General features: G+C 39.7%; 2 protein-coding genes across 6 annotated transcripts; one reads left to right on the top strand and one right to left on the bottom strand.

Moving 5' to 3' along the window:
* Positions 1–1,927: 1,927 nt before the first annotated feature.
* On the bottom strand, positions 1,928–8,844 carry LOC138198857 (flavin-containing monooxygenase 5-like). Of its 3 annotated transcripts, XM_069150563.1 has the most exons (11): positions 8,788–8,844; positions 7,990–8,148; positions 7,608–7,778; positions 7,335–7,500; positions 7,079–7,221; positions 6,641–6,840; positions 5,828–6,061; positions 5,400–5,521; positions 5,245–5,317; positions 5,046–5,115; positions 1,928–4,978 (listed from the first exon to the last, which is right to left on the bottom strand). In XM_069150563.1, the coding sequence occupies exons 2-11, from the start codon at positions 8,119–8,121 to the stop codon at positions 4,604–4,606; spliced, it is 1,686 nt and encodes a 561-aa protein (XP_069006664.1). In that variant the 5' UTR covers positions 8,122–8,148; positions 8,788–8,844; the 3' UTR covers positions 1,928–4,603. The 3 variants fall into 3 exon arrangements, with proteins under 3 accessions (XP_069006664.1, XP_069006665.1, XP_069006666.1); XM_069150564.1 differs by lacking the exons at positions 1,928–4,978; positions 5,046–5,115; positions 5,245–5,317 and having other exon boundaries at positions 5,482–5,521; positions 5,828–5,867; positions 5,975–6,061; XM_069150565.1 differs by lacking the exons at positions 1,928–4,978; positions 5,046–5,115; positions 5,245–5,317; positions 5,400–5,521; positions 5,828–6,061 and having other exon boundaries at positions 6,637–6,840.
* A 3,855-nt stretch (positions 8,845–12,699) lies between these two features.
* Positions 12,700–24,248, top strand: nexn (nexilin (F actin binding protein)). Of its 3 annotated transcripts, XM_069150561.1 has the most exons (15): positions 12,700–12,839; positions 14,840–15,263; positions 15,389–15,586; positions 16,589–16,673; positions 16,783–16,931; positions 18,402–18,602; positions 18,719–18,892; positions 19,149–19,337; positions 20,414–20,605; positions 21,230–21,274; positions 21,655–21,849; positions 22,101–22,322; positions 22,409–22,594; positions 22,727–23,090; positions 23,253–24,248. In XM_069150561.1, the coding sequence occupies exons 2-15, from the start codon at positions 14,889–14,891 to the stop codon at positions 23,261–23,263; spliced, it is 2,586 nt and encodes an 861-aa protein (XP_069006662.1). In that variant the 5' UTR covers positions 12,700–12,839; positions 14,840–14,888; the 3' UTR covers positions 23,264–24,248. The 3 variants fall into 3 exon arrangements, with proteins under 3 accessions (XP_069006662.1, XP_069006661.1, XP_069006663.1); XM_069150560.1 differs by lacking the exon at positions 23,253–24,248 and having other exon boundaries at positions 22,727–23,110; XM_069150562.1 differs by lacking the exons at positions 21,230–21,274; positions 23,253–24,248 and having other exon boundaries at positions 22,727–23,110.
* Positions 24,249–25,857: the final 1,609 nt, after the last annotated feature.

The raw sequence follows: 25,857 nt of genomic DNA, 5'->3' as shown, positions 1-25,857 counted from the left end.
TACGTTCAATGTTGTGGGAAATTCGGGGCGGTGCTTAATGTGGGCAGTGGTTGACGCGTGACTCCATCACGTCGACCGGATCGGGTGCAACCGCAGACTATAACAAATTCGCAACACTGCAATGAGGAATGGTTGGCTGAGGGACTTCCTACAATGCATTGAGTTTCCCCCTCCACTCCATAGATTGTGTTAAACTCACTCTTTTGCTCTTGCTTTTGAATTTGTATCCCTCGATTGAATGCTGTATTGATATTTTCCCCTATCATTTATCTTTGCATGTGGTAGTGTAGTCTGTATTTTTGTGCAGGTATTCTTTGTCATTGTAAAATGTTTGGAGACCATGTTGCATGGTGATTCTAAACTTTATATTAAATTGAGTAAAACCCGTTTTTTCCTTCTTTTTATTTTTTTTTTTTACCCCTGTTAAAAGTCAGTTTTTCCCTCCAGCTGTTGCTCATATGGGGATTGTTGAATTATTAAGCTTCACTTTATGATGTTGTTGTAAAGTTCTGTTGTAATAGCCTTATTATGTTAAGTGCCCCGAGATTGTCTTGTTTTGCACAACATGTGCAAGAATTGACCCTGGATGACGATGTAAGTATCTCTTATTAACGTGACTTACAACAGGCACTGATAGCTGGAAGGCGAACGTCACACACTGCGTCTGCAAATACAACCTAACCTTGTCACTGTGGAGCAATCATAGTTAAACATAGCTCCTCAGCCAATAGGAATAGTTGTAACCATATCATTACCGTAACTGTTATCAACACGTCTCATCAGTATATTGTATGCGAATATTACAGAGAAGACATTATATTGTGATTTTGCACTATATAAATAAAAGTGAACTGAAAATAAATTAAAATGGAAGCCAAATACTGTTTGTTTGTGGGAGACCTTTGAGCAGGACAAAGCTAGATTTGTTTATGTGTCACTCAAGCTATTTTGTCCAAACCATATTGGAGCTTTTTTTAATTTTTAATTTTTTTTATTTAAATATTTAATAATTTTACTACCTTTATTTTTTATTCTGTCATTTGTATTGCTTTTACCCTGTTTTCATGCTTGCGGGATCAATAAGGTATATCTACCTACCTACCTACCTACCTGTCTGTCTGTCTGTCTGTCTGTCTATCTATCTATCTATCTATCTATCTATCTATCTATCTATCTATCTATCTATCTATCTATCTATCTATCTATCTATCTATCTATCTATCTATCTATCTATCTGTTCTGCAATCAGTTCCATCACAGAGGAATTCATTAAACCTCTTGAGGGTTTGTCGACAGGCCAAAATCAGGGAGGCCTGGTTGCACCTGTCATAAAGCCCTATACTGACGGTAATTAACAGACTTCATTACAGCAGCACTAACAGGCAGGAGTAATATGCATTTGACATCCTCATGCATACTGTCACATTTTACTTAAAGATGAAGTTCATGTGGACATGATTCAGAAACAGACCAGTTACCAAAAAAGCTCAATTTCAAGACGAAAAAACATTATGTATGTTCAGATGACTATACAGACTTTGACAAATACCACATATATACAAAAAAACGTGTTTATTGCTAATTCAAATTGGTTCACTTAGTACATAAAAATATTCTCTGCCAACATCAGATTCATTAACCACATAGCTCACTGAGATGTGAGGAATGAGGGAGGAGAGAGGAAAGAGGACAACTGGTGTCTATAGAAGAAGCAGCAGAGCAGGGCAGCACCTGAGAAAGTCATTACAATACTCAGTCTAGAAAGGGGTCTTGCCTCTGGTTCTGGTACCACTCTGGTCTTGAAAGGTTGAACCACCCGCTCCCACTGTGTGAGAATCGCCTGACGGGCTCCAGCCCACTGACCCGGTCTGGTCAGACGGTACTGGTACGGAGTGGAGGGACCCAGAAAAACCTGCTTAGCCAGTGTAGGGTCCTGCAAAAAGAGCCACAGTATGACCTTTATAGAGCAGGACAACCTGTCTTCTGCTTGTAAAACATTTAATTTATATTATAGTCACAACAGAGAGCATTGAGAAATGCAGCTCATGTTCTTCATATTTGGGAACAACTTTACATTTTGCTTTTATAACAGCAGAGCAGTCTGATTTCTTAATTCTAGAGGACATTATAGTTATTATAAAACGAATGACAATTTCTAGATTTTTTTGTTTTTGTTTAAACATATGGATATAATCCCCTACAGATAAGTGCAGAAAATTATTTCTCATCATATCTGGGTGCATAATTAATGCATGATTAAAATCAAGTTTCTTTATCATACTTGAACAAGTACATGAAAGAATACTGGATGTGTACACCACACTGCAAAAGTATTTGATGCCAAAAAGATGGACTTTTAAAAGAGTTCAAAAGTAACTGTTTTATTCCTGTTTCCATTTATGAATACATACTGAAGTGTTTCTGGTGGTAAAAGAAACACAAAACTTAACAGATAACTTTAATTGAGTGCACAAAGGAAACACTGCCAGATGAGTACAGCAGACACAGAAAATAAACTCTGTTGAACATTCGAGGTGTGCCCGATTCAGTTTTTGGGTTGCATATGTCTCTTTCCTCACCTACACAACAGTAACACTCATTGCTACTGAGCAATAACTTCTCAAAACACCACAAACATGAACATCTGTCAGCCTTACCTCTTCTTCACTGGGAGAGAGAGAAATAAAGGAGTAAATGTCCCCCTGTTAAATGACTTAGTCAAATTTCACCATACAGACAGACAGGGCAGGCTGATGATTGATCAACTGTGAGCCACACACTGCAAAGAAGGAGTTTCAATAAAGTATAAAAAGCCTTGTTTTAAGAAAATGTCTTATTTTTTCTCTAAAAAGAAAAATATTCTTGTCAAGCATTCTGTCAGTTTTGCATGAGAAAATCAATTTAATCTTAATAAAATATATCTATCTAATTTAATCTTTTATCATTTACTTATCAGTTTACTGACACTCATCAGTTTACTGTGTCAGTTTAAAATCAGATCACCCCAATCATGAATTTCTGTGTCAGTGTTACCTCTTCTTCAGAGAGAGAAATAAAGGAGTAAATGTCCTTCTGTTAAACTACTCAGTCAGATTTTAATATACAGACAGAGAGGGCAGGCTGATGATTACTCAACTGTGGGGGCTGATGATTGATTAACTGTGGGTCCACAAAGCAAATGAATAGCCTACGAATAAATAAACTCATCTCCAACTTTACTGGGTCACTTTCTAGGGTAATTAAGAACGTCAAGAGTAACACAAAATGCAGGATACAGAAGTAACTTAAAACATGGTGTCTGAAACAGAGGGGTTAAATGTCACCAAAGTGATTAAAGTGTGGAGTTCTCCATGATTAATAACCACCAACCGGTCACGTTGCAGTTTACACCCATGTCTGTTTAGATACAGTCAATGCTCAATACTAAAGGGAAGGACCAGCAACCTACAGTATTTTCAAACTATGGCACCTGAGGAAGCTGCCGGCGGTTGCAGAACTATACAAATACAAGTTGTACTTGTCGACACAAACGTTTTTTTTTGCTATTAAGTACCACCGTTAGACAGAAGCCATCGGTACTGTTGGTCGGTTTCTGGTAGGACTTGTAGTAACATAGAGAGGCCACAAGATGGTAAAGTTTTCCATGTAATTGACACTGTATGTCTTTTTGTACTCTTGGAGAGCATTTAGGTGAAAGTCAGTCTTCTTATTTTGTAAATGTTTGGTATTTGAGCCATGGAGCTGAGAAGGAAGCGAATCCCTGTGTAATCACGGCAACTCAAAGGTGTATACTAAATATGAATAAAACAAAAGTATTTGTCATTTTTATAGCATAATATTAACTCCTGCAAGAATCTCAATGCAGTGAGACTGCAATGAGATCAGCACCAGTGCATTTCCTCAAAGCATATGCTGCATGCGGAAGATATATTATAAAGTGATGGTAACCACTGACCTACATTGTTTGAACCTGTTTAACTTCTTTTGTTCTGACATTTCAAAGTGAGAAACAGAAATAAACAAAACTGTTGTGCAGGACAAGATTAAATTTCTCATCAAATTAAACTTATCAAATGGTTCAACAGAGAAGTAGGCAGAACTTGGATTTGAGAGTATTCACAATCAGGATTTTTAAAATGTCAAGTGGAGTTTGGTTGTAGAACTATGCACTTCTATTACACTAGATGTTGGCCTCAGAAAATAAGAAATATACAAAGATTTCATCAAATTCAATCAACATTTTTTTTTTGTTTTGGCCTGCATTTACCACTTTGTGCTTGGTCTTAACCTTTCTTGAACATTCATTGTGATTCAGTGTTTTTCCTGCATTAATCATTCTCAGTTTTGGATCGTCTTTATGCTGTGTGTGTGCAGATTACACTGACCTTTGGAACAAACACACCTGCCAGTAAAATACTTTCACATTTTTATAACCCCACATTATAGAACTACTAAAACAAATCCAGGAGGCTGTCACTCTCTCTGCACACCAACACAAAAAGAAAACAGAAATACAGGATTTTCTGTAATTTAGACCTGTGCACTTTGTCTGTAAATAGCTAATTCTGGACATTATAATAAGTGTCCATTCATACATCATGCATCATATTTTTGTGGTCACAGTGAACCACGAGTCTTTTAGGAAAATCGTGCTCCCGTGCAGAGTCTGAGCTGCACCTCGCAGCGTTGGGATGATCTCATTTTTAGTCAAAAACACAGCAACCATCACTGTTCCTCCAAATGTGAGCAGCCAGGGAGAACACAGGACAGACGTCCTGGTCTCTGGTTCTGGTACCACTCTGGTTCTGAATGGCTGAGCGACCCGCTCCCACTGAGTGAGGATAGCATGTCGGGCACCGGCCCACTGTCCAGGCCCTGTGAGACGATACTGATAAGGAGTGCATGGACCAAAGAAGACCTTCACCCAGAGCACAGGATCTCTCAGTAGCAGTCTCAGGAGGTTTGGTCGAACACCAACCTGTGATTGAAAGTCTATCATGAACAAATAGTTACAAAATCATAAATAGTGTTGGAAGTAAACTTACCTCCTCAGACATGAAATCCAGGTATGGGATGTAATCTACTTGTAGAGCAGCTTGTCGTGGGCAGGGATAGCTGAGAAAACAATGTTTACATATGTTATTAACAGGTCTTATTTTGACATGAAATTCAGCTTTTAACAGGATGGATCTGAACTGTCTACCTGGGTTATCAAAGGAATATCAGTTTAAGGAACATATCTACCTGTTCATGTTTCTTTTCCTCTCACACTCAGTCACTTCCAGCATTTTCTCCTTCAATGGAAGATGGCTCAAACCTTGAAGACACGACACAGTTACTCGAACATCTCACTCAATAACAATCATGCATGTGTGTGTTTGTGTGTGTCAAGAGGTTACCTGAAAAAACTCGAACAGCCCACCGTGCCTGCATTTCCACTATGGGCATGATCGGTCCTTTTGTCTGGAAAAGACCCATGATGGCCAGTGTGGGATGGTGCAGGGATGGAGGAAATAGTCTCCTGAAACACGGTAAAATATTTTTTTAAATTATAATCATTAAATTTAGAATATTATAATTATAGGTCAAAAAATAAATGATTATTAATTATGGTTTATTTTTTTTTTTATCTTGTTTTTACTCAAAACTTAATTTGAAATGTCCATAATTTAATGTCATACTGTATAAAAGCAACCAATGAATTTCATACATTTACAATTAAAAGTATTTTAAGAAGGCATTTAACTTTTAGTTATTATGTTTTGCAGGCTGTCCAACATACTATGAATACGGTCTCAGCCACACACTGTATCCACCATGCACTTACTTGTACAATGTCACCTCTCCATTGGGTCCTTCAGACAGAGCTGAGGGCAGGAATGGAAAGTGTCCGTTATAACCTGTACAAAAGACCACAGCATCAATGTTCTTCTCCACTGTATCATCTTCAAACACAACTCCTGAGTCCTTGAACCTGGTCAGATTGGGCTTCACGACGAGTGCCCCGTGAAGGATTCGGGCTGGAAGATCATCATTGATCAAAGGCCTTTTGTCCATAGGTCTGTGTAAGACAGGAAATGATACATGGAATTAATCAAATCCTCTGCTGCAATACATTTTATTGCATTAGCTGGTACTGATAAAAGTCATGGATTAAAGCTGCACAATGACTAATGACTGCTAAGAATCTATGGTCCTTAGCAATATAAACAATATTGATGAAATTTCATCTTTGTTCACTTATTTTACAAAGTTGAGTCTACAGCAATGAAGTTGTTCCTTACAGTTCAAACAAAGGGATAATAATTAAAGCCACAGGTAAATGTAAACCATGATGGAGAGCAGAGCAATACTTTTATGAGCATGTTAGCATCCCAACATTAGCACTGAGCTCAAAGCATGTGTAATGTACAGCTCACAGACCTGCTGCCTTAACTGTAACCTCTCAGTCTTCTTAAAACTGCTACTGTTTCTTTATTCATTAAGTTTGTGTTAACTCTGGTAGGGAAACCTGCACATCACTCAGACTGATGAGTAGAAGGAAGAGGTGCAGTGTAGCACTGAGACCAAGGAATTGGAAGGGAGTAATCATCAGGCATGGAGGAACAGACATCACCCAGTACATATTACAGTGTGTCACCTGTGTCTGGGTTGCAGGCTGTACAGTCTGTGGTCATATTTTTGGTTCAGCGCTCGCTCTGCTGCCCAGTTGATCAAGCTCTTAGGAAGAAGCTGCATGAGGATGTTGTTGAACCTGGTGATAACCGTCATGTCCAGAGGAAGTCCGTTGCTGGACGTCCTGCCGGTCACCCAAGCCCCCTGACGTGTGCTGAGAAATGTCTGTCAGGGAGAATAAGAAGACTGAGTGTAAACACACAGCACATGTACTCTGTAGGTGGAAACATATGGAAAATGAGACAATATTTTATAACACGTGGCCAAAGAAAATACCTTGTTTAACACAACTCTGAGTTTAACACAAATAAATATTAATTGAAATCATCTCTCAGGTCCTCTTTTTTTTTTTTTTTTTTACTGCTGAACAACACTAGCTTTTCTGATCTTCTTCTTGTCTTACCTTCTCTGCAGATCTACTAATCTCTACAGCAATATCTCCTCCAGAATTGCCAATGCCGACCACCACCACCCTCTTTCCTCTGCAGGCATCTGCATCCTTATATTCCGAGCTGTGAAAACACCTGCCAGAAAAAGTCTCATGTCCTGGAGACAGAAAAGATGAGAAGAAAAACATGTTTTTTTTCTCTTTTTTTATCCAAGAAAATTTTAAGTCATAAGAAGTGTCATTGAGAAGTGATATTTATTGGTCCACCAACCTGGAAAGACAGACAGGGGTAAGGCTGGATGGGTGTAGTGACCTGAACACACCAGGACTGCATCAAAGACGTGCCTCTCTTCCTCTCCGCTCCTGTTTGTGGTCACTACGTCCCACTGACCAGACACAGAGAAATCTGGCCTTTGTGTAACGCTCGTCACCGTGGTCTGAAGCATGCACGTCCACATTCACACAAACATACATATAGATATTGAGAAATATAGCTTGATGCAAAGAGGGCAATGATGCTCGGCATGATGAAACAGGAAATGACCTGGAAGATAATGTGTCTTAGCAGGTCAAAGTGCTCAGCATAGAGCCTGTAGTACTGTAGCAGCTGCGAGTTGTGCATGTAGTTTGGATAGTCAGCAGGCATGGGAAAATCACTGAAACACATCATCTCTTTGGAGGTGTTGACCATCAGGGAGCGATAGATGCTGGAATGCTGCGACTCAGGGGAAAGGAAAACAAGGAAAACATCCCTCAGATAAGGATATTTTATGGTTTCATCCACTGTATTTTTTTTTTTATCATTGTTAAGGACAAACTACCTAATCTGTTCATATTTCATAAATGCATGACCTAACAACAGCAACAAGAGTTAAAAAAAATAGATTCAAGTGTGGGATGCTCTCTCAAACAGTGCCCTCCCTCACCTTAAAGTTCCACAGGCCGCCGATGTCATCACTACTTTCAAAGCAGACAGGCTCCAAGCCCTCATCGACACAGATCTTGATACAGACCAGACCTGAGCAGCCTGCTCCAACCACTGCCACACGTCGAACCATTGGTGAGCACTTGTGTAGGGACAAGCCCTGTAAGAGCCACGAGTGTATTATTAGTTCATTTGAGTTTCGGGAATATAAGTAATTTAATTTCTGATTTATGCTCATTGTGCAGGAACTAACATATGTAAAATATATTGAAAGACATTTATGTTAATGATTGACGTGCCCTCTTTTTTGTGATATAATGACGACATGACGGCAGCAGGTGCCAAACAGAGAGCTGCATTAGGCACGGGAGCATATTGTTTTTCTACCGTGTGACAGAGTTTATTGTTTCGTGTTTCCAGTTAACTTTTTGCTGTGTAAAATAAAGATAAAAAGAAAAGAATGAAAAGATCTCCTGTCATTCACATAAGAAAAGGAAGTCTCTGTGTCTGCAGCTCATTTGCGGCTTAACAATGGACAACTCAGATGGAACGCTGCTATAGGCCCTATGAATGAGAAATGTTGCAAGACTAAGAGACTGCTGCAAAGTTTTACATATATGTAACTTCTTAAGGACTGTAGTGTCAAGTATTTTCTATCATTAGCTATTTCATTTGTCAATGGACAAAAAATGTTGCGCCATCCAGACACCACAGGCACAAAACTAGGTCTCTTCCTTGTTGCAGTTGAACAAAAGTACTATTATTGTTGAAGTCTAAAAGATATGTCAGCTGTTCTCACCTTCTGCAGTAAGCTGATTGTGAGTCCTGTGCAGCTGCAGTCAGAAGTTAAACAGCCTGGAAGCTCACATGAACTGAGCTGTTGCCTAATACCTATAATCAGTTACACAATACTGCAGAGGAGGGACTTTAACCCTGTTTGGTTGAGTGGAAGTGCACCCAAATATTCATTAGAGGAATGCTCTGTGCAAAAGAAGCAACTTTGACCTGAAAAAAAAGAGATGGAAGGCTTTGTATTGACATGCATAAAAAAACCGTCCAGCTCAAACTAGTTTCTATCATAAAACTGATTCCACAGAGAGTATTATTCCCAGAAATGGAAATGCAAGCTGTACCATGAGGTAACCTCATTACTATTTAGGCATGTTTACTCATCTTACAGGGAAAAAAAGAACATGGATGGACATGCTGTGCAGTAATTCACATTATATCACATTCAAACTCACCCTATTTGCAAATAATATTCAATGAATTTATGACATATGTCATCTCAAAGCACGTTACAGGTTATGACCTTATAGTGTCATGGAAGGAAATCCAAGCACTCGTAGTCAAGAAAGAAAAGAATCTTTCTTAACTACTTTTTCAGCCTTCAGACTGTATAAAGGTCAAGATGTTTGTGCATCTTAAGAATAAGAATGAATATTATTTAAAAGAAAATCACTTTGTAGGGTTGTCAACAAGCCAGTGATGCAGAGCAATGCATTGTTTACGCCACTGCCTGTTAGCTGGTGAGACTGACATTTGTTCATTGAAGAACAATGGGCCACTTTGAAGCCCACTCTCATATGGACAAAAAAATGGTTTCAAAAGCAATCCTGTGATGGAGTATAACCAAATGTTTAAAGTCATAGACTTTGTAATTTTGGCCGGTAATACTGAATTCTGCAAAATTTCTTCTTAGAAACAGTTTTTTCAGTATAAAGGTTTTGCTGAGTGGCTGTAAACCAGCTGGGTCCTTGTGCCTGCTCTGTCTGCAGGCAGCACCTGTTCTGTGCTGGAGTTGCTTTTTCTCCTCATGACAGCTGAGCACTCAGCAGTCACAACTGGGAAATGATGACATTACCTACCTCTTGTTTAGTTCAAGAGGGTAAAAGCAAGTCTCAAAGAGAAAAATACTGCAGGATCTCAACTTTTATAATGACAAAACAAACAACACTGTATTCTGATTTCAGAGACAAAGATAAGGAGTGAGCTAAAAGAGAGTTAGCTTGTCCTCCGCAAAACAGTTCAAGCATATGTGTGAGGTTTTTAGTTAAGAGGGTTTGGTTTGTACCTTTAGGAGCATCAAATGTCAATTGAGCAAAAAAACAGAGACATTATAGAGTGCATCACCAACATTGTTGGGGTTACAACAAATAGTCCTGAAAAATCTTCACCATCCAAATAATTTTCAAGATCAGTCTGCCGAGCCAGACTGTTGCTCGGGGATAGCCGGCGACTGAGCAGCTCAGTTGAGTTGTTTTTTCTTTAAAATGCAAAGCACGTTTTGTAATTCAGTGAAATGAACAGTTGCATTTGCCATTTGGTGAGGACTGTTTCCAACGGGCCACACAGCGTCATAAGTCCATGCCATTTAACATGGATGCCTCAGATTTGTATGCCGAGACAGCTGATCACTTTTAATGGACAAACAACCAGTGATGATTTGTTTTCTACAAAGTACTAACCTCAATAACGACAGACAAGCTTAACATGTTTGAGCGTCATGGCTGACATTACTAAGACCCAAAAGGACACACTTTATGTTGGACATTAATGAATCACTGTGGCATTTCATTTAATTGGCAGGAACCTGTTGTACCTCCTACTTAGTTTCAGCTGGGACATTAGTGAGCAGACTGAGAAGAGTCGTACATTATTTCACTTGTTTATGTTTGTTATAAAGGCTGATATGATGAGAGGAGGGAAAGATACAATTTTGAATGATTTGTTGACAGTCTGTCATGTGACATCAAAAGTGGAGGAGTTTACTTTAAATTTGTGTGTCCATGCATTTTGCACGAGGCACAGTTTTGACCTGCTGAGGCGGTCTACTGGGGCTTCAGGAGGGGGCATGGGCTGGACCACCACAAAAATATTCATAGGGGTGTCAGGGTTGTGGCAGCTGAGGCAAAGGCGCAGTCTGACTCAGGTTAGCTGTCCTTACAGTGTTGAGTAGTTGCCACAGCTGTAGTGCTATTTAAAGCGGTCCCCTTGTTGTCCCTGATGCCCTGCAGGATTCAGAACAGAGGAGGACAGGGCCCTCAGTGCCCTGAGAGGTCAGAGACCCCAGCCCAAGTAATGCCTTAATCTGAGCAGGAAGTGAAAAGACCAAGTCCAACACACTGCTGTAATGGCAACTTTATTTCTTTTAATGTTCAAATCATGTAACTTTATTAAAGTTAATTTTTGTTTTACAACAATTTGAGATATAATGAGCATTACAAAATGAATGTGTCCGCGCAAATGTGTATCAAGTACAACCACAAAAAACTCACAGAAAGAACAACAAAGAAGTGTAGTGAGCTTGAACTACATCCACTTTATTTAGTTTCTACACCACACTTTAGTTGTATTGTCTGCACCTGAAGATTTTATGAAAGGGCTTCCAAACAGTCTCAATGCGCTTTTATCAAAGGGAACCCCAACCTTTGAGACTCTCAGGTTTCATTTCTAAGTACAGTATTAGTCAGAGCTATGGCCCTCCTATTGGGGGTTTCCCAAAAACCTCAACGGTGGACTCAATGGACTCACTGAGTGTTTGCTGAAATTATGTAACTTTTACTGTTTTACCGGACCATGACATTTATCCTTAACATGATCATTTTAAAATGAATTTTGCATTAGCGTACCAAACATGGTAGAATATTACAGGCTGTAACTGTCTTTACTTTCTGCATTTCCTGCCAGATGCCTATTTGGTCAGTGAGTCAGCAGCTGTGCATTAGAGCAGACTAAATGTGTCTGCAGCAGGGTTATTTACATCCACTACAGTGAGAGAAGCACTTTCTCATCTTAGTTTAAATGAAAATTTGTGGCAGCCCTTTGATGAACATGTTACACTTGACTATATGACGTCAGATGTCTGATATGTAGGAATTTCTGGACTACATGAGATCATATTGAAAGGATGGTTTTCTGTTGCTCTTGGCATGACGATGTGAGTTATAACTTTCATTGCATAGAAGAATGACCACAATATCTGGTGCTGGCAAAATAAAGGGCAAGCTTGTATCCCTCTTCATGACACTGATAAGTCAGGAATCCTGGCTCCAACAGGCCAACAAGCAGATAACAATAAACTCTGTCTGCATTAAGATTGCAGTTGTCCTAAACAGACCTGTTCAAAAGAGTGTCCACTTTATACTTTACCAGACAAGCTTGTCTTCACCTGGTATCTAAATGCGCATTAAGTATAAGTTTTCTGCAGAAAACCACACAAAATTTGTTGTGTAGCAGGTAAATAACAAACACAACTATACATAATATAACATATTTCACACAAAGTATTACCCTACTGTATATTAGGCAAAGGTTGATCCTAAATGAAACTTTATAATTGCATATGCACTTGTTTCAATCTCTGGATGAAAAAAATGTATCTGAAAGAATAAAAACATATCACTAAGGTAATTACCTCTGAATCATGTGATATCAAAATATAATTGTAAGTCTATAATAGTCTGTGTCCCTAAAAGTCCTATCAAATTATACATGATTTTTGTTGATGATGTTAAGTTAAAGTTTTAACAGTATTTGTGCAGCTGTGACAGCAATGACCAGGATTGTCCTGTGCGGGTGCACGTGTGTGCGGACACGCGTGTGGGGCAACAGCTGAACCTGTGGCAGGCGCGCGCGGAATGCCGTATCCGGTAGAAAGTAACGGTACTTTTATGGAAACGGCTCACCGACACTCGACCAGCGACCAGCAGCCAGTCGAGTTGGTGCACCGAGTGGTCGCATCTCGGATTGTCCCGCTTGGTTTCACTTCTTCTGGTATTTAAACTACCCAAAAAGGATTTCGTTTAAAAATAAAAATTATAAACAGGAGGACGAAAGCACGCTGAAGAGGTAAAATCTCTTTTTTTTAACAGATTATTTTGGGAGATGAGGCCATAAAAACTATAAAATAGACAAGTCTGTTTATTATTATTATTATTATTATTATTATTATTATTGTTATTATTTAAACATAGGCTACCATGCATTTTAAATTACAGTTTAGTCTGACATCACGTTTTGAAAAAGGTTTTATTATCGTGGTTTGTCACAGTTACACTTCAGGGTCACTAGTCAACATGCTTCCGGATATGCAGACACAGAAAAAAAATTGAATTCTTATTCTATCAAAATATTTGTTGCATGGGTTATATTTTGACACATGAAACTATGTGTTTCTGTCAGGCTTTTATTTTCCAAAGCACTGTCATGATTTTCTGTGCCAGCTGTGTACAGAAATAGGACATCACCTGCCAAAACTATTTGTTCTGTTCCTGACATGTTGTATTTTAGAGTTTATTTGCCAGGAGATCTTCACCTGTTTCAGTCAAGTAAAATTTGAATTGATTTATTAGACAAACAATGATTTTTCCTTATAGCCAACAAAACAACTGGATGCAGAGCGAATGTTTTCAACGTCATCCTAAATAGGATGTTAAAGGATATTATATTTAATTATATATAGTAGGGTCTACTGTTTATATCCAACCATGCACAACAGAAGAAACACCACAGGCTGCTTGGGGAAAATTATGAGAGGATCCTGTAATTGTCAGTCTGTGCTGTCAATCTCCTGACAGTCAGCTCCTTGCCAGTAAAACTGAGGGTGGAAAAATCCAAATGATAATGTACAAGCAAGTGAGCACATTAGCGCAGTGATTATCTGATCAAATCAGTCTCACTTTTAGTGTCAGATACCAACGTCAGCATTTGATTCTAATCCTGATTTCAAGGCCGTCTGAAACTCCTGCATATGTTTATGGATGGAAACATGAATTGTATGTGTGCTTAATTGGCAAATACAGTTAGTTTGATTCCAACCACAAATGTGATGTAAATGTTAAGCTGTAAATGTTAAGCTAGTAGACTTTAGACTTCCAGTGGGATGTTTTTTTTAAGCTGACCACGCCAGTGAGGCCTACAATGGTCGCACCTCAATGTGTTGACTGTAGGTCACACGCTGAAAAGGCAGAGCTCCTAATAAGCAGCATTGTGTCACAGTACTAAAGAAAAGATACTTGAGGATGAACAGCAGCAGCTTTTGTGTGGGATGACTAACAGTCCAAACAGCTCACCATTCATCCAGTTGTCTCGCTCCTAGTCTGGCCATTTTGTCAAGGGTCTGTGGGGCGACATGTGGGTGCCAGCTTGAGCTCTGTCCAACTGCCCATCACTCATCAGAAATAGCCATGATCACATGTCCTGGACCCACAAGTGGGCTATAAATAGGGGCGAGCAAGCTTCCAGACACAGCAGCTCTCTTTGCCCCTAAGTCTGTGTTCAAGAAGTGCTTGTTGCTCATACAGATCTGATATATCAGAAACATATATCAAATGGGAAAAGTAAATATTCTAACTTTTCAAATGACTATAAAGTAGGGGGGGGGGGGGAATGATTGAGCAAACATACAATTAGTATTTAACTGAGCTATAAAAACACAGGTTACGAAAAGATCTTAACTATAAAAAATTGAATCAACAAATTGTTAAAATGTTTGATAAAAGTTGTTCTTGTTTGGCACTTTGACACACGAGTGCACATATGGACAGACACTATAACTCAGATAACAGCCAACAAAAGCACATAAACTTCTAGTTAACTAGACCAGTCTTAATTTTGTGACATCAGTCACTAAGTCATTAAGCAGCTGCAGTTTCTTTGTAGTACCGTACTTTATAGTAACAATACATTCTTTATTTGAGAAATAGATTTAGTAATTTACAGAAATTAAAGTTATTGATTATATTTTTTTGCGCCGACTTCTGTTTCTTTCTCAACTGTTTGTAGAGCAGATAGTGCCTCATGCACGGAGGAGGCAGAAACATTTGAACCATGAATTCTTTGCTTTGCAGGTAAAATTTGCACAGAGCCTCTTTGTCAACTTGTTATTGTGGTACAAACATGACGGAGGTGGTGCAGGCTGTGGTTGCCCAGGACATCGAAGATTTCGCAAATGAAACTGAACAGGACATGAGTGATCCAGAAAACAAAGAAGATGATATGAGTCATGAAGAAGATGACGCGACGGTCAATATGGCCGAGGAGGCAAGTGAGAAGACATCACACGCAGATGAAATAGCTTGCCACAGGAATGATAAAACAAGTGATGACACTGACAAGACACAGTTGAACGGCGTGGAGCACAAAGAAAATGACACACCAAATCATGAAAATGATCTATCAGAGGCTGTTAATGGTGTTGGACAGAAGACTGAGGATGCACAACCTGACACAAATGAAGAACAGAACATTTCTGATTTGGCACTGAAAAAAGAGGTGAGGCAGAAATATAAGATGAAAAACATCTTTACATTTTTGTGGATGATGTGATGGTCATTTCCCTTCACAGAAACCAACCTAAAATGACTTCTCTCATCACTGTTTTGACTGTTCAACCATAGAGACTCCTCAGATCCAGAAAGCTGGTGGCAAGGAGTTACGTGCCGAAGCTGGACAAAGACAAGGCTGACGTGTCAGGCAAGTTTGAGGCGATGCAGAAGGCCAGGGAGGAGCGCAGCAGGCAGAGGAACAAGGACGAGCAGCAGAAGAGGAAGGACCAGTTCATCAAGGAGAGGGAGTGGAATCGCAGGAAGCAGCAGGTCAAAGACCGATAACCCCACTAACCTCAGACTGTGGTCTGCATGGCATGATGAGGCATGACGGGGTGATGGAGCTGCGACTTAGAGTGAGAACTCAGTCTTTCCTACACTGCACTAAAACATCAATCACACTATGTTTCATACAATTAACATATTAATTACTTAAATTAATTTGATGACTTTTTTTTAAAAGGTGGTCATTTTAACTATATTAATGTGGACTAAAAGTCTGAAACCTATCAGCCCCATACTTTAAACACATGTTGTGCAGCCATGCATTGTTCAACTCTTTGAACTCGGTTTAAAATTGTAATCCAGGTCCAAGACTTACCAAACACATTGAGCTGGGTAACACTGGAAAAAGTGTGCATAATAGTGCTGAAACAAAAAAGGATTGATTAATCGTCAAGAAAGACATTTAAAGACAAAAAGAAGAAATTTGAATGGACATTTTTTATAATGTTTCAACATTTTATGCTTTAATTTTTTGATTAGCTCATTGTAAAAATAATAGATTAGTTATGATGAAAATATATGTTAATTTCAACCCTAATATCCCCAAGATATCTACATTATATTGCTTCATAAGAAGGAATTTTGATATTTCATCACAAAAATAAAACAGGATATACATGTGTAAGATACTGACATACAGTGTGTGGATGTCAGAGATCAAGAATTCAAATGTTAAGACAGCTTGTTTTGGAGATCGACTGTGGTGAAATAAATGATAGGGTTTTATGTGAGTGGATTATCAGAGATACTAAGACAGACCAACCTGCCTGTGTATGTTAGTGGCAGAGCCCGGACACCTCGGCTCACCTCCTGTCTGTGCTACATCACCATGAGCCAATCAGAGGCCCACCTGTAAACCACATGACCCAGCTATTAGCAGGGATTAGGTCCTTGTTCTTGCTGGGACCAGCATGGCTCCTGAGTGGCAAAGGAGATGATCCCAGCTAAACCGTAACCTTACCCCACTCTCCATCTGATCGGCTACAGATAAAGGAACTACTTGCCTCCAGCGATGAGGAAGAAGAGGTGAAGCCGGCAAAGGTAGAAAAATCTTACGTCCCCAAAATCACAGGTAAGACACACAAAGGGATGCAAAGGGTAGAACAAGATGAATACTGAGTGGTGGGATCTGCGAGGAAGAGGAGGCTGAAAGGTTGTGTCTTGCTCTGTGATGTCCTCAGGTAGTGTGAAGGGGAAGTTTGCAGAGATGGAGAAACAAAGACAAGAGGAGGAAAGGAAGCGGATGAAGGGCGAGAGGAAGAAGAGGGAAGCCCAGGACAACATGGAGAAAGCCAAAATCAAGAAAGAGTTGGCTCAGAAAGCCGCTGAGGTCAGTGAACCCGGGTAGAATTACACGTAAACAGTCACATTTCACAGGGAAGCAGGTCTAGATGGTTCAGTGCTGTGTGAGAATGGCGCACTTTTATCTGTAGTGATTCAGGTAATCCTCAACTGCCACTCAGCTGAGTTATTTTAAGTGGCAACTGAGATCAGATTGAACAGTTGGCAGAAGCCGGATATAGGTCTGAAACCAGCAGTAGGATTGTTGACGTGACCAGCCTGTAAACTGATGGTAATTAGGTCACTAACTGTGGAAGACTTGTGGAAAATGATGTGTGGTAAATCACATGAATGTTTTCAGTCAGTGCAGACAGAACAATAACAATAGAGTTTTTGACTTCCTCAGACACTTCTTGGTAATGGTTATGTTAGTATTCTTGTGCCAACAATTACACGTAATTACCTGCTTCCCCTTTGCCTTCGTTCTACTCCAGTAGTGACAACAGTCAAAAAGAACAATGACGTTAACAAAACTCCAACAATTGAAGATCCTTAAGAGGACACGACTGATTTTTATTAAGCTCTTTACTTTGAATGTATGTTTACTGTTCGGCCTTTATCATCATCAGTAACAATCAGGGTCCCAGGTACAACTGAGGACACTGAAGTCTTCCTCCTTCATGTAAAATCTCAGATATGATTTAGGCTGGTTTCACTATTTTACACCCAGTATTTTACCACCAGGTTTCAGTTTCTCTCCACCACAATTGGATTAGTAGCAGATAAGAAACTTTACAAAAAGCAAAGAAGTTATGATACAGTAATTTTAGTTTATTTGGTTGTCTCTAGGTGCATTACACCATTTTTTTAGGAGATTTTCCTTGAAAGAAGAGCAAAGCAAAGAAAATCCAAAGGTAACATGAGCAATGTTAGCAACACCATTTACTAACAATCTAGATTCTACTAAAGTTTCTACTTTTTTCTGTGCCTTTATATACCCGTTGTGTACAGTGGGAAGCAAACACACTTTTGACTTTACCATTTTTTCTTTTTTTTTCTTTGAGTCTTGTTACCCGTATATCATAACGAAGCCCTTGATCTCGTGATTAAAGACGCTCCTGTTTCAGTGTGAGGGAGCACTGACTGGGTGATCTAGAAACAACTGGAACAGAGCTGCCAGGTGTAGACAGCACATGACTGGCAACTGTTTCCCACACCTCCCAGGGATTAAATTAGCTCTAGACTTGCCTTCTGCGCCTGAATTAGTCCCCGCTATCTTCGACTGACTTACTGCAAATGGTGACATTAGAGTTAGCCCCTACCCACTCACACATGCTCTTATTCTCAGTTCGTGTGTGGCTTTGCTCTCTGAGTGACCTGAATTTATTTTTCCCTTTGCCACTGTGTCAAGCTGTCCACAAGAGTTTAGCCCCTTGAACATGACTTTCCATAATGGTCTTGATTTCATCAGTTCTTTCCTCAATGTCTTTGTGATACATTGGCTAATCTTACTTTTTAGGAAGGAGATGACACGATCCTGGTCCGCGTTGTTCCAGCGAAGCCATCACGACCTCCGGGCAAAATCAAGGTGAACTTTGAAGACATGGAGAAAAATCGAGAGGAGGACCTGAAGAAGAAGGCAGAGGAGGAGAAGAAGAAGCGATACGATGAAAACAGACGCTCCTTCAGGGATGCCAAGCGACACTCAGTTGTTGAAATGGTATGGAGAAATAAACATCAATACATTGTAAACATAAGATATTGTTTTTTTGTGTTTATGGCTGCCTTCATGATTGGGGAGCGCTTAAAAGGGTCTTATCACAATTCTTTGAATAGGATGACGAGGAGAAGCCTTCGGAGAAAACGCAGGTGACTCCCGGAAAGCTGAAGCTGACATTTGAGGAACTGGAGAAGGAGAGGCAGGACCAGAGGAAGAAGCATGCGGAGGAGGATGCCAAACGCCGCCTGCTGGAGGAGAAGAAGGCGTATGAGGAGGCTAAGCTGGGAATGGTAAACAAAACTTCAAAACATGACAATTTCAGAGAATAAACAACTGTTTAGAAATCCCTTTTTTCCAGAAAACTATATCAACACATTTAAGTAATAGTTGTTACAACATATTCTGATACTCACAAGAAGTGTTTGGATTCCATTTAGACATCAAATTCAGTTAAAATGTACAGTTACAGTATATATAGAAGTTTTATGTTTGAGCTGATGCTGGGCTAAATGAATCAGTGCTTATAAAACTTTTGTGTCTCATCAGGAAGAAGACGAGGAAAACGTTGATCCAGCTCAGGAAGACAAAGAGGAATTGCGCCCAGGAAAATTGAGATTGAGCTTTGAAGAGCTGGAGAGGCAAAGAGTTGAAGAAGTGCGCAAGAAAGCAGAGGAGGAGACCAAGAGACGAATGGAGGAGGAGAGAAGAGCTTTTGCTGAAGCCAGGAAAAGCATGGTCAATATGCTTCCTATTATTATATATGCAATTCAATCCCTCCCAAAAAAAAGTGAACTCAAGAGAGTTTTCTGGGAATATGATTTTTTTTTTTAAACATATCTGGTGTTAATATCAGTATAGTTTTTATGTCAATGATCTAATATGTCCCTGACAAAGCAGCTGCACATTTTAGTGCATACGCTCTCTGGCAGAAAGGTAAATGAGGTAGGTTGGTACTGTTCTCATATCTATCTGTTAAATGTAAGACTACAGCAAGCAGCCTGTTTGTGTTATGCTGGAGACAAAGACAGATTGGACCCAAAAGTAGGACTCAAAACATAGAGCTCAAAGTCTTTGCTGGATGTATTTTCAAAAATATACAGGACTGTAGTTGAAAAATCAAAGGGCCAAGACAGAGGCCGAATCCAGTAAAACAGGAAGAGGTCAAAAAGACTTAAACTGGAGACAGTACAAAGGTATGAAGACAAAGACTCAGGTCAGGAGAGTCGAATACAGATCAAAAACCAGGAAGACTAACAGAGAATTCAGTTACCACAGGGGAGAGAAAGTATGAAACGATGGAGCGCAACAACAAACTGGTGCAGAATGACATAAACACACAGAAGAAATACACATGAGGGCAGGAAGACAATTGGACACATGTGGAAACAATCAGGGAAGAAGTAGGTACTCACACGAGGACAAAAAGTCAAAACACCTGAAACAAGAGGAGAAGGTAAGTACCAAAATAAAACAGGAAATGACATGGACAGAAAACATGAACTCAGACAGGAGTGGCTGTAACAGACTAACTGTAAATCAGCATGAAGACTGTAAACAAGAAGAAACAGCTTGTATAGATAATAAGAGATGGACAGTATGTTCAGCTAAGATCACTGGCTGCTTGCTCTAACTTCATATTGAGCATATTTATTAAACTTTTTGCCAAAGAGAAAATAAGCATATATCTGGAAATGTTGAACTATTCCTTTATGGTAGAATTCACCTGAACGTCTCCTACAAATGCATAAAAGATCAGTTAGACACTTCTCACCTGCAGTTCTCAAAGCTTACCTTATTGTGTTTTTGCTCAGCTCGTAGATGAGGATGATGAGGTACTGATGGCCCTGCTGAACCTGGAGGGCAGTAAGCCTGGGAAGATATGTGCCAGTTTTGAGGATCTTGAACGCCAGAGGAGAGAAGAGGAGCAAAAGAAGGCAGAGGAGGAGGCCAAGAAGAGATTGGAAGAGGAAAAGAGGACGTTCGCCGAGGCCCGCAAGAGCATGGTAAGTCTACATGGCACAGGGGCCCAAAAATTCCACAATGTGCATGTATTTGGCTGATCACTAACATGTTAGAGCCATGTTAGTGTTGTTCAGGCTTTGGCTGAATTTGCTGCTTCTCAGCTGCTTAGCTTTCCTTTGTAAAAGAACAGGGAGAAATCTGCACTTTGACAATATTTGAAACATGAAAACAATACATACGTAAACATTATTTATATTCAATTCATCTCGTAGCACTTAACACGGTAAAGTCCTTACAACACTACAGAGAGAAACCCAACAATTCAACTCGTCCCACATGACAAAAATTCCCCTTTAACAGGAAGAAAAACCTCTCATAGCAGAAAGGAAGAAAAAAAATTTGAAATATCTATATTGCTATTATTTTTTTATAGTCCTTATTATTATGTCTAGAGTATAACAGCATTTGTTCAAGGATTATACATTAAATACATATCAGTTATGACAAAAGCAATTTTGGTCAACATAAACTAATACCCTGACCATCTAAATGTTATCAATTTGGATTACATTTGGATCAGTCATTTTTGTTAATTTATTTTCTATCATTCTGATTGGCTCAAAACATCTACACTGCTCTTCCCTTGTCCAAATTATTTCTTTAAGGGCCCTGGCCTGAATCAGGAAAAGTCTGCATATGGAGATGAAACAGTAAGATATTTTTAATTTCAGATATGTTACTTTTATACAAAAATAAAGGGAATCAACAGCACATAATACAGTGTGTTATTATGAATTTATTCCTTTAAGTATGAGGGCACAAAGTTCTACGATTATTCAGGGATTTTTGTTGTTTGTTTTTGTTGTTGTTTTTGGATGCATGTTATATGAAGAATGATCCTGTTTGGTAGTTTGTTGGTTTTATTCAATGCTGGGTAAGTATTAGACTGTAATTATTTTTGCTCTGTTTTGCGCTAAACTGAAGCCTCACTTAAGAGTGCATTGCATTAAACATGGATATAATACTTTAAGGAGTCAGTTACTTCACACTGTAACTGTCATGTCTTCTGTGTGTACACTTGTGTGTATAGGTACTAGATGAGGAGGAAGGGATGGTGAAGAGTGAGTCTCAGGAAGCACTGCACCCCAGAAAACTGGAGATCAACTTTGAGGAGCTGCTGAAAGAGAAGGAGGAAACTGAGAGGAGACACAAGGCCGAGGAGCGCAAAAAGAAACGGGAGCAAGAGAAGCAGGAATTCGAACAACTAAGACAGGAGATGGGAGAGGTCAGTGTAAAACAGATGAAAATTGCAATCATACCGTGTGCTTTTGGTAGCTCAGACTTTATCAGCCATTATGGCCAAGAAAAACAGTAGCTACTTTATTTATTTAGACAAATGTTTTCCTCCATCTCACATGAAAGAGTCACGTTTTAGGCACCTTAGAGCAGTTACAAATTGAACATTTTAATTTTGACATTAAAATATAATCAGAATATAATTTAATCGTGCTGATTAAATTTGCTCAAATTTCACAGGATGAAATAAATGAAAGCTCGGATGTCATAAGCAAAGAGTATCAAGAGCTGACTAAGCTCAAGAGAACCGGCTCCATTCAGGCCAAAGACCTAAAATCCAAGTTTGAGAAGATCAAGCAGCTGACTGAAGAAGAGATTCAGAAGAAGATTGAGATGGAGAGAGCACGGAGGAAGGCCATCGATGATGAAATTAAAGAGAGAGAAGCTGAGAGGTTCCTGGAGGTAAAAACATTTTCAACATCAATAATTCAAGCGGTCATGAAGATACTTTTTTGTAATTTCATTATAATTGCTGTGTTTTTCTGGAGGATGAGGAGAGCGAAACAACTTCAGTGAAGGCTGAAGAGTCGCCATTCAAACAGAAGGTGGACATGCGAGCCCGCTTTGAACAAATGGCCAAAGCCAGAGAGGAAGAGGAGAGGAGGAGGATAGAGGAGCAGAAGCTGCAGAGAATGCAGTTTGAGCAGCAAGAAATTGATGCTGCCCTCCAAAAAGTAAATCCTTCGTGTCATGGCAGAAGTATATATAAGCAAGATTCTTCCTAATGCTTGACAGCACAGCAAGAGTTTTGTTTTAGGCTGCTTTGACCTTGGTAAGTTTGTGATTGTCTTGTCATCTGTTTGCAGAAGAAGGAGGATGATGTGGAGGAGGAGGGGAGCATCATCAATGGTTCCGCAGCTTACGAAGATGAGGAGGATCATGCCAGGTCGGGGGCTCCGTGGTTCAAAAAGCCCCTCAAAAACCAGTCGGTGGTGGATTCTGAGCCGGTTCGGTTCACCGTTAAGATCACCGGGGAGCCGAAGCCGGAGGTGACCTGGTGGTTTGAGGGAGAGATGCTTCAGGACTGTGAGGACTATCAGTATATAGAGAGAGGAGAGACTTACTGCCTGTACCTGCCGGAGACCTTCCCAGAGGACGAGGGCGAGTACATGTGCAAGGCTGTGAACAGCAGAGGCACAGCAGCAAGTACCTGCATCCTCACAATAGAAAGTAAGACCACCTTGGTGTGACTGCATGCCTGCATGATACCTTCTTTCGACCTTCTTTCGGATTTCGACCTTCATTTTTGAAGTGGATCGCATGCTCCTCTTTCTCATGAACTCCGGCCAAATAGCAGATGTGTATAACTGCTCTTCTGTCTCTCTCTTGCAGCTTATGACTGATGCCCTTCCATGTTCTGGAGATTTCCCCTGTTGTCTCTCACTCCTTTTTTAAAACTTCTTCATCCCTCGTGGTATGGTCAAACAGCAGAGGGAAGAAAATAGCAGTATGCTTGGCATTCCTGACGGAGGGATACACAACACACACACGCACACAGACACGCACACACACACACACACACACACACACACACACACACACACACACACACACACACACACACACACACGAGATGTTGTTTACGTACTGCTCAACTGTAAAGCTGTGCTCCCTGTTAGGATGTAGGATGATATCTGTGCCAAAAAAAAACAACCAGACATGATTCTTGTTCCCATGCCAAGGGTTACACAAAACTTCAGAACTATCTTTGCTGCAAGGCCCTAACAACATTTGTGATACCAGCAATTGAACTTTTGTACAGTATTGTATTACTGTATTGTAAATATCACACTTAATGGTCCATACATGGAAAAAAATTCTGCTTGAGGTATTGATGTGTAGAATGTAAGATGTTGATGTGTATTAATTAAAAGAATATGATAAAGTAACATCAAAATAACATCTTACATATTGCTATGGTGTTCTACATACTGCTCAACACCATCAGAATTAGTCAGCATGTCGATTTCTTTCCCATATGAGTAAATTATATTGTGATGTTTGCCTTGTGTTAGATTGAGGGGTCATCACTGAAGCATCTGTTGACAATAATATGTAATTTTAATGGCAGCTGCATATTGCAGGAACAAAACAATTAGAACTCATGTGTACATCCTGATTTTTATTTGCAGCATCTAAAAATGTGTATGTTGATTAATCATGCACCAACCCCTTTCTTCCTTTTTGAGCTAAGTGTAATACTCTTGATACAGTTGTCATTATTCAGTTGTCCAGGACAACCGCTTTATGGTTTGATAAAATAGGCTAGTCTGAATATTTGTCATATATCATTAATAGAATAAAGTTTTAATAAAATTAAGAAAATGAAAGCTATTATTGTGATGTCTTTTATTTTGACATTGAAAAACTGCAACCTATTTTACTTGCCTTGCTTTTGAACTGTTCCTTTAAGGCGGGGGTCTTCAACGTTTTTCAGGTCAAGGACCCCCAAACTGATAGAGAGATGGAGCAGGGACCCCCGACGATATATATTGTATAAAATTGTGTTTTATATTAAACTGGGCCTATTGCCATGTATAAACATACCTAGTTATTGTGCATTCAATACTAAGCTATTCAAATAATACACAGGTTCATGTATTCATGTTTTTATTTTAAACAGGTAAATGTTTTTTTTTTTTTTTTACAACGGTATCTTCTTTTCAAATAATATTGCAGCCCCTGTGCCTGGGATCTTAGTCAGCTGAGGACTGAATAGGCTCTCGGTCAATCACGGGGAACCTGACAGAGCCAGCATGTAACATGCAGCCTTGTGATTGGCACAGCAGCAATAGGGGCGGGTCCTCCTCTTTGTGTGCAGGAGGCTTTGAGGGACGGGTCCAGGCTCGTCTCCTGCTGTGAGTAAACCCGTGTGCCGCTGAATGTGTGCATTTCCGACTGAAAGATAACATCTTCTGCCTCCATTTATCCATTCGCTACAATATGTTGGATTCATGTAAATGTGTATTTAAAGACATTTAAATTTGTGGGAAAAACATATTTAAAAAAATATGGAAAAATTGTCTAATCAACCAAAAATTTCAAGACCCCCTGCAGTACCTCCGCGGACCCCCTAGAGGTCGCGGACCCCCTGTTGAAGACCTCTGTTCGAGACAACAAAGGAAGAACGCTGTTTGTGCAGCTACGCATGGGTTGCAACCCAGTTCTGGTTAAATATGTACAAGCATTGTCCTTGTTTTTCAATGTTTACCATGAAATTGTCATCTGAGTAAGGGCTTTTTGAATTAGAGAGAAGAGAGTTTTGGAGTTTTTCTTGCTTAAGTTATTCCAAATTGAACCTGCTTGAAATGTACAGTCACAAATGATGAGACAAAATGGCAAAATAATATAGTATAATAGTTTTTATTATTTATTTGCTTGGGTTAGAATTAGGGATAGGGATAGGGATTAGGGATAGGGATAAGGATAGGGATTAGGATTAGGGATAAGGATTAGGGATAAGGATTAGGGATCAGGATTAGGGATAAGGATTAGGGTGAGGGGTAATGGTTAGGAATATGGCGTCTTCTTTGCAGGAGTGGAATCTGCTGCTTCGTTTTTGCTTGAATGCATCTCGTTCAGCCTTCATCCTCTGGACCTCCTGCTGGTGTTCTGATAACGTTTCAGAGTGAGACCTCCTTTCTGTCTCAAGAAGGTGCTGAAAGGTGTCGCTCTGTCTTTTGGTTTCTTCTAGCCGTTTTCCCAGTTTCATCTTCTCTGTCCACTCAGAAACTCGTGGTTTTCTCTGTAACAGTTGGCTGTGCTGCTCCGTTCTGTACTTCAATCCCTCTTGTTCAGCCTTCATCCTTTAGACCTCCTGCTGATGCGCTGATACAGTTTCAGAGTGAGACCTCCTTTCTGTCTCAAATTGCTGTTGAGGGGTGTGACTCTTTGTTCTTTCAGCGTCACATCTCTGGTTGCCACGGTGTAAAACTCT

The sequence above is a fragment of the Embiotoca jacksoni genome, unplaced genomic scaffold (assembly GCF_022577435.1).
Source record: "Embiotoca jacksoni isolate LCO1_2020_lvr unplaced genomic scaffold, fEmbJac1.0.p SCAF_16, whole genome shotgun sequence".
Lineage (NCBI taxonomy): Eukaryota > Metazoa > Chordata > Actinopteri > Embiotocidae > Embiotoca > Embiotoca jacksoni.
Note: the sequence above shows the minus strand (reverse complement) of the source record. Positions and strands in the feature narration are given on the sequence as shown.

Bases quoted from the DNA above. Each gene is read 5' to 3' on its own strand.
- LOC138198857 (XM_069150563.1), bottom strand. From the start codon at position 8,121: ATGGTTCGACGTGTGGCAGTGGTTGGAGCAGGCTGCTCAGGTCTGGTC. The intron at 5,318-5,399 runs GTAACCTCTTGA...CGTGTCTTCAAG, and splicing joins GGCTGTTCGAGTTTTTTCAG to GTTTGAGCCATCTTCCATTG. The intron at 5,116-5,244 runs GTAGATATGTTC...TTGTTTTCTCAG, and splicing joins AGGAAAAGAAACATGAACAG to CTATCCCTGCCCACGACAAG.
- nexn (XM_069150560.1), top strand. From the start codon at position 14,889: ATGACGGAGGTGGTGCAGGCTGTGGTTGCCCAGGACATCGAAGATTTC. The intron at 15,264-15,388 runs GTGAGGCAGAAA...GTTCAACCATAG, and splicing joins ATTTGGCACTGAAAAAAGAG to AGACTCCTCAGATCCAGAAA. The intron at 22,595-22,726 runs GTAAATCCTTCG...ATCTGTTTGCAG, and splicing joins TTGATGCTGCCCTCCAAAAA to AAGAAGGAGGATGATGTGGA.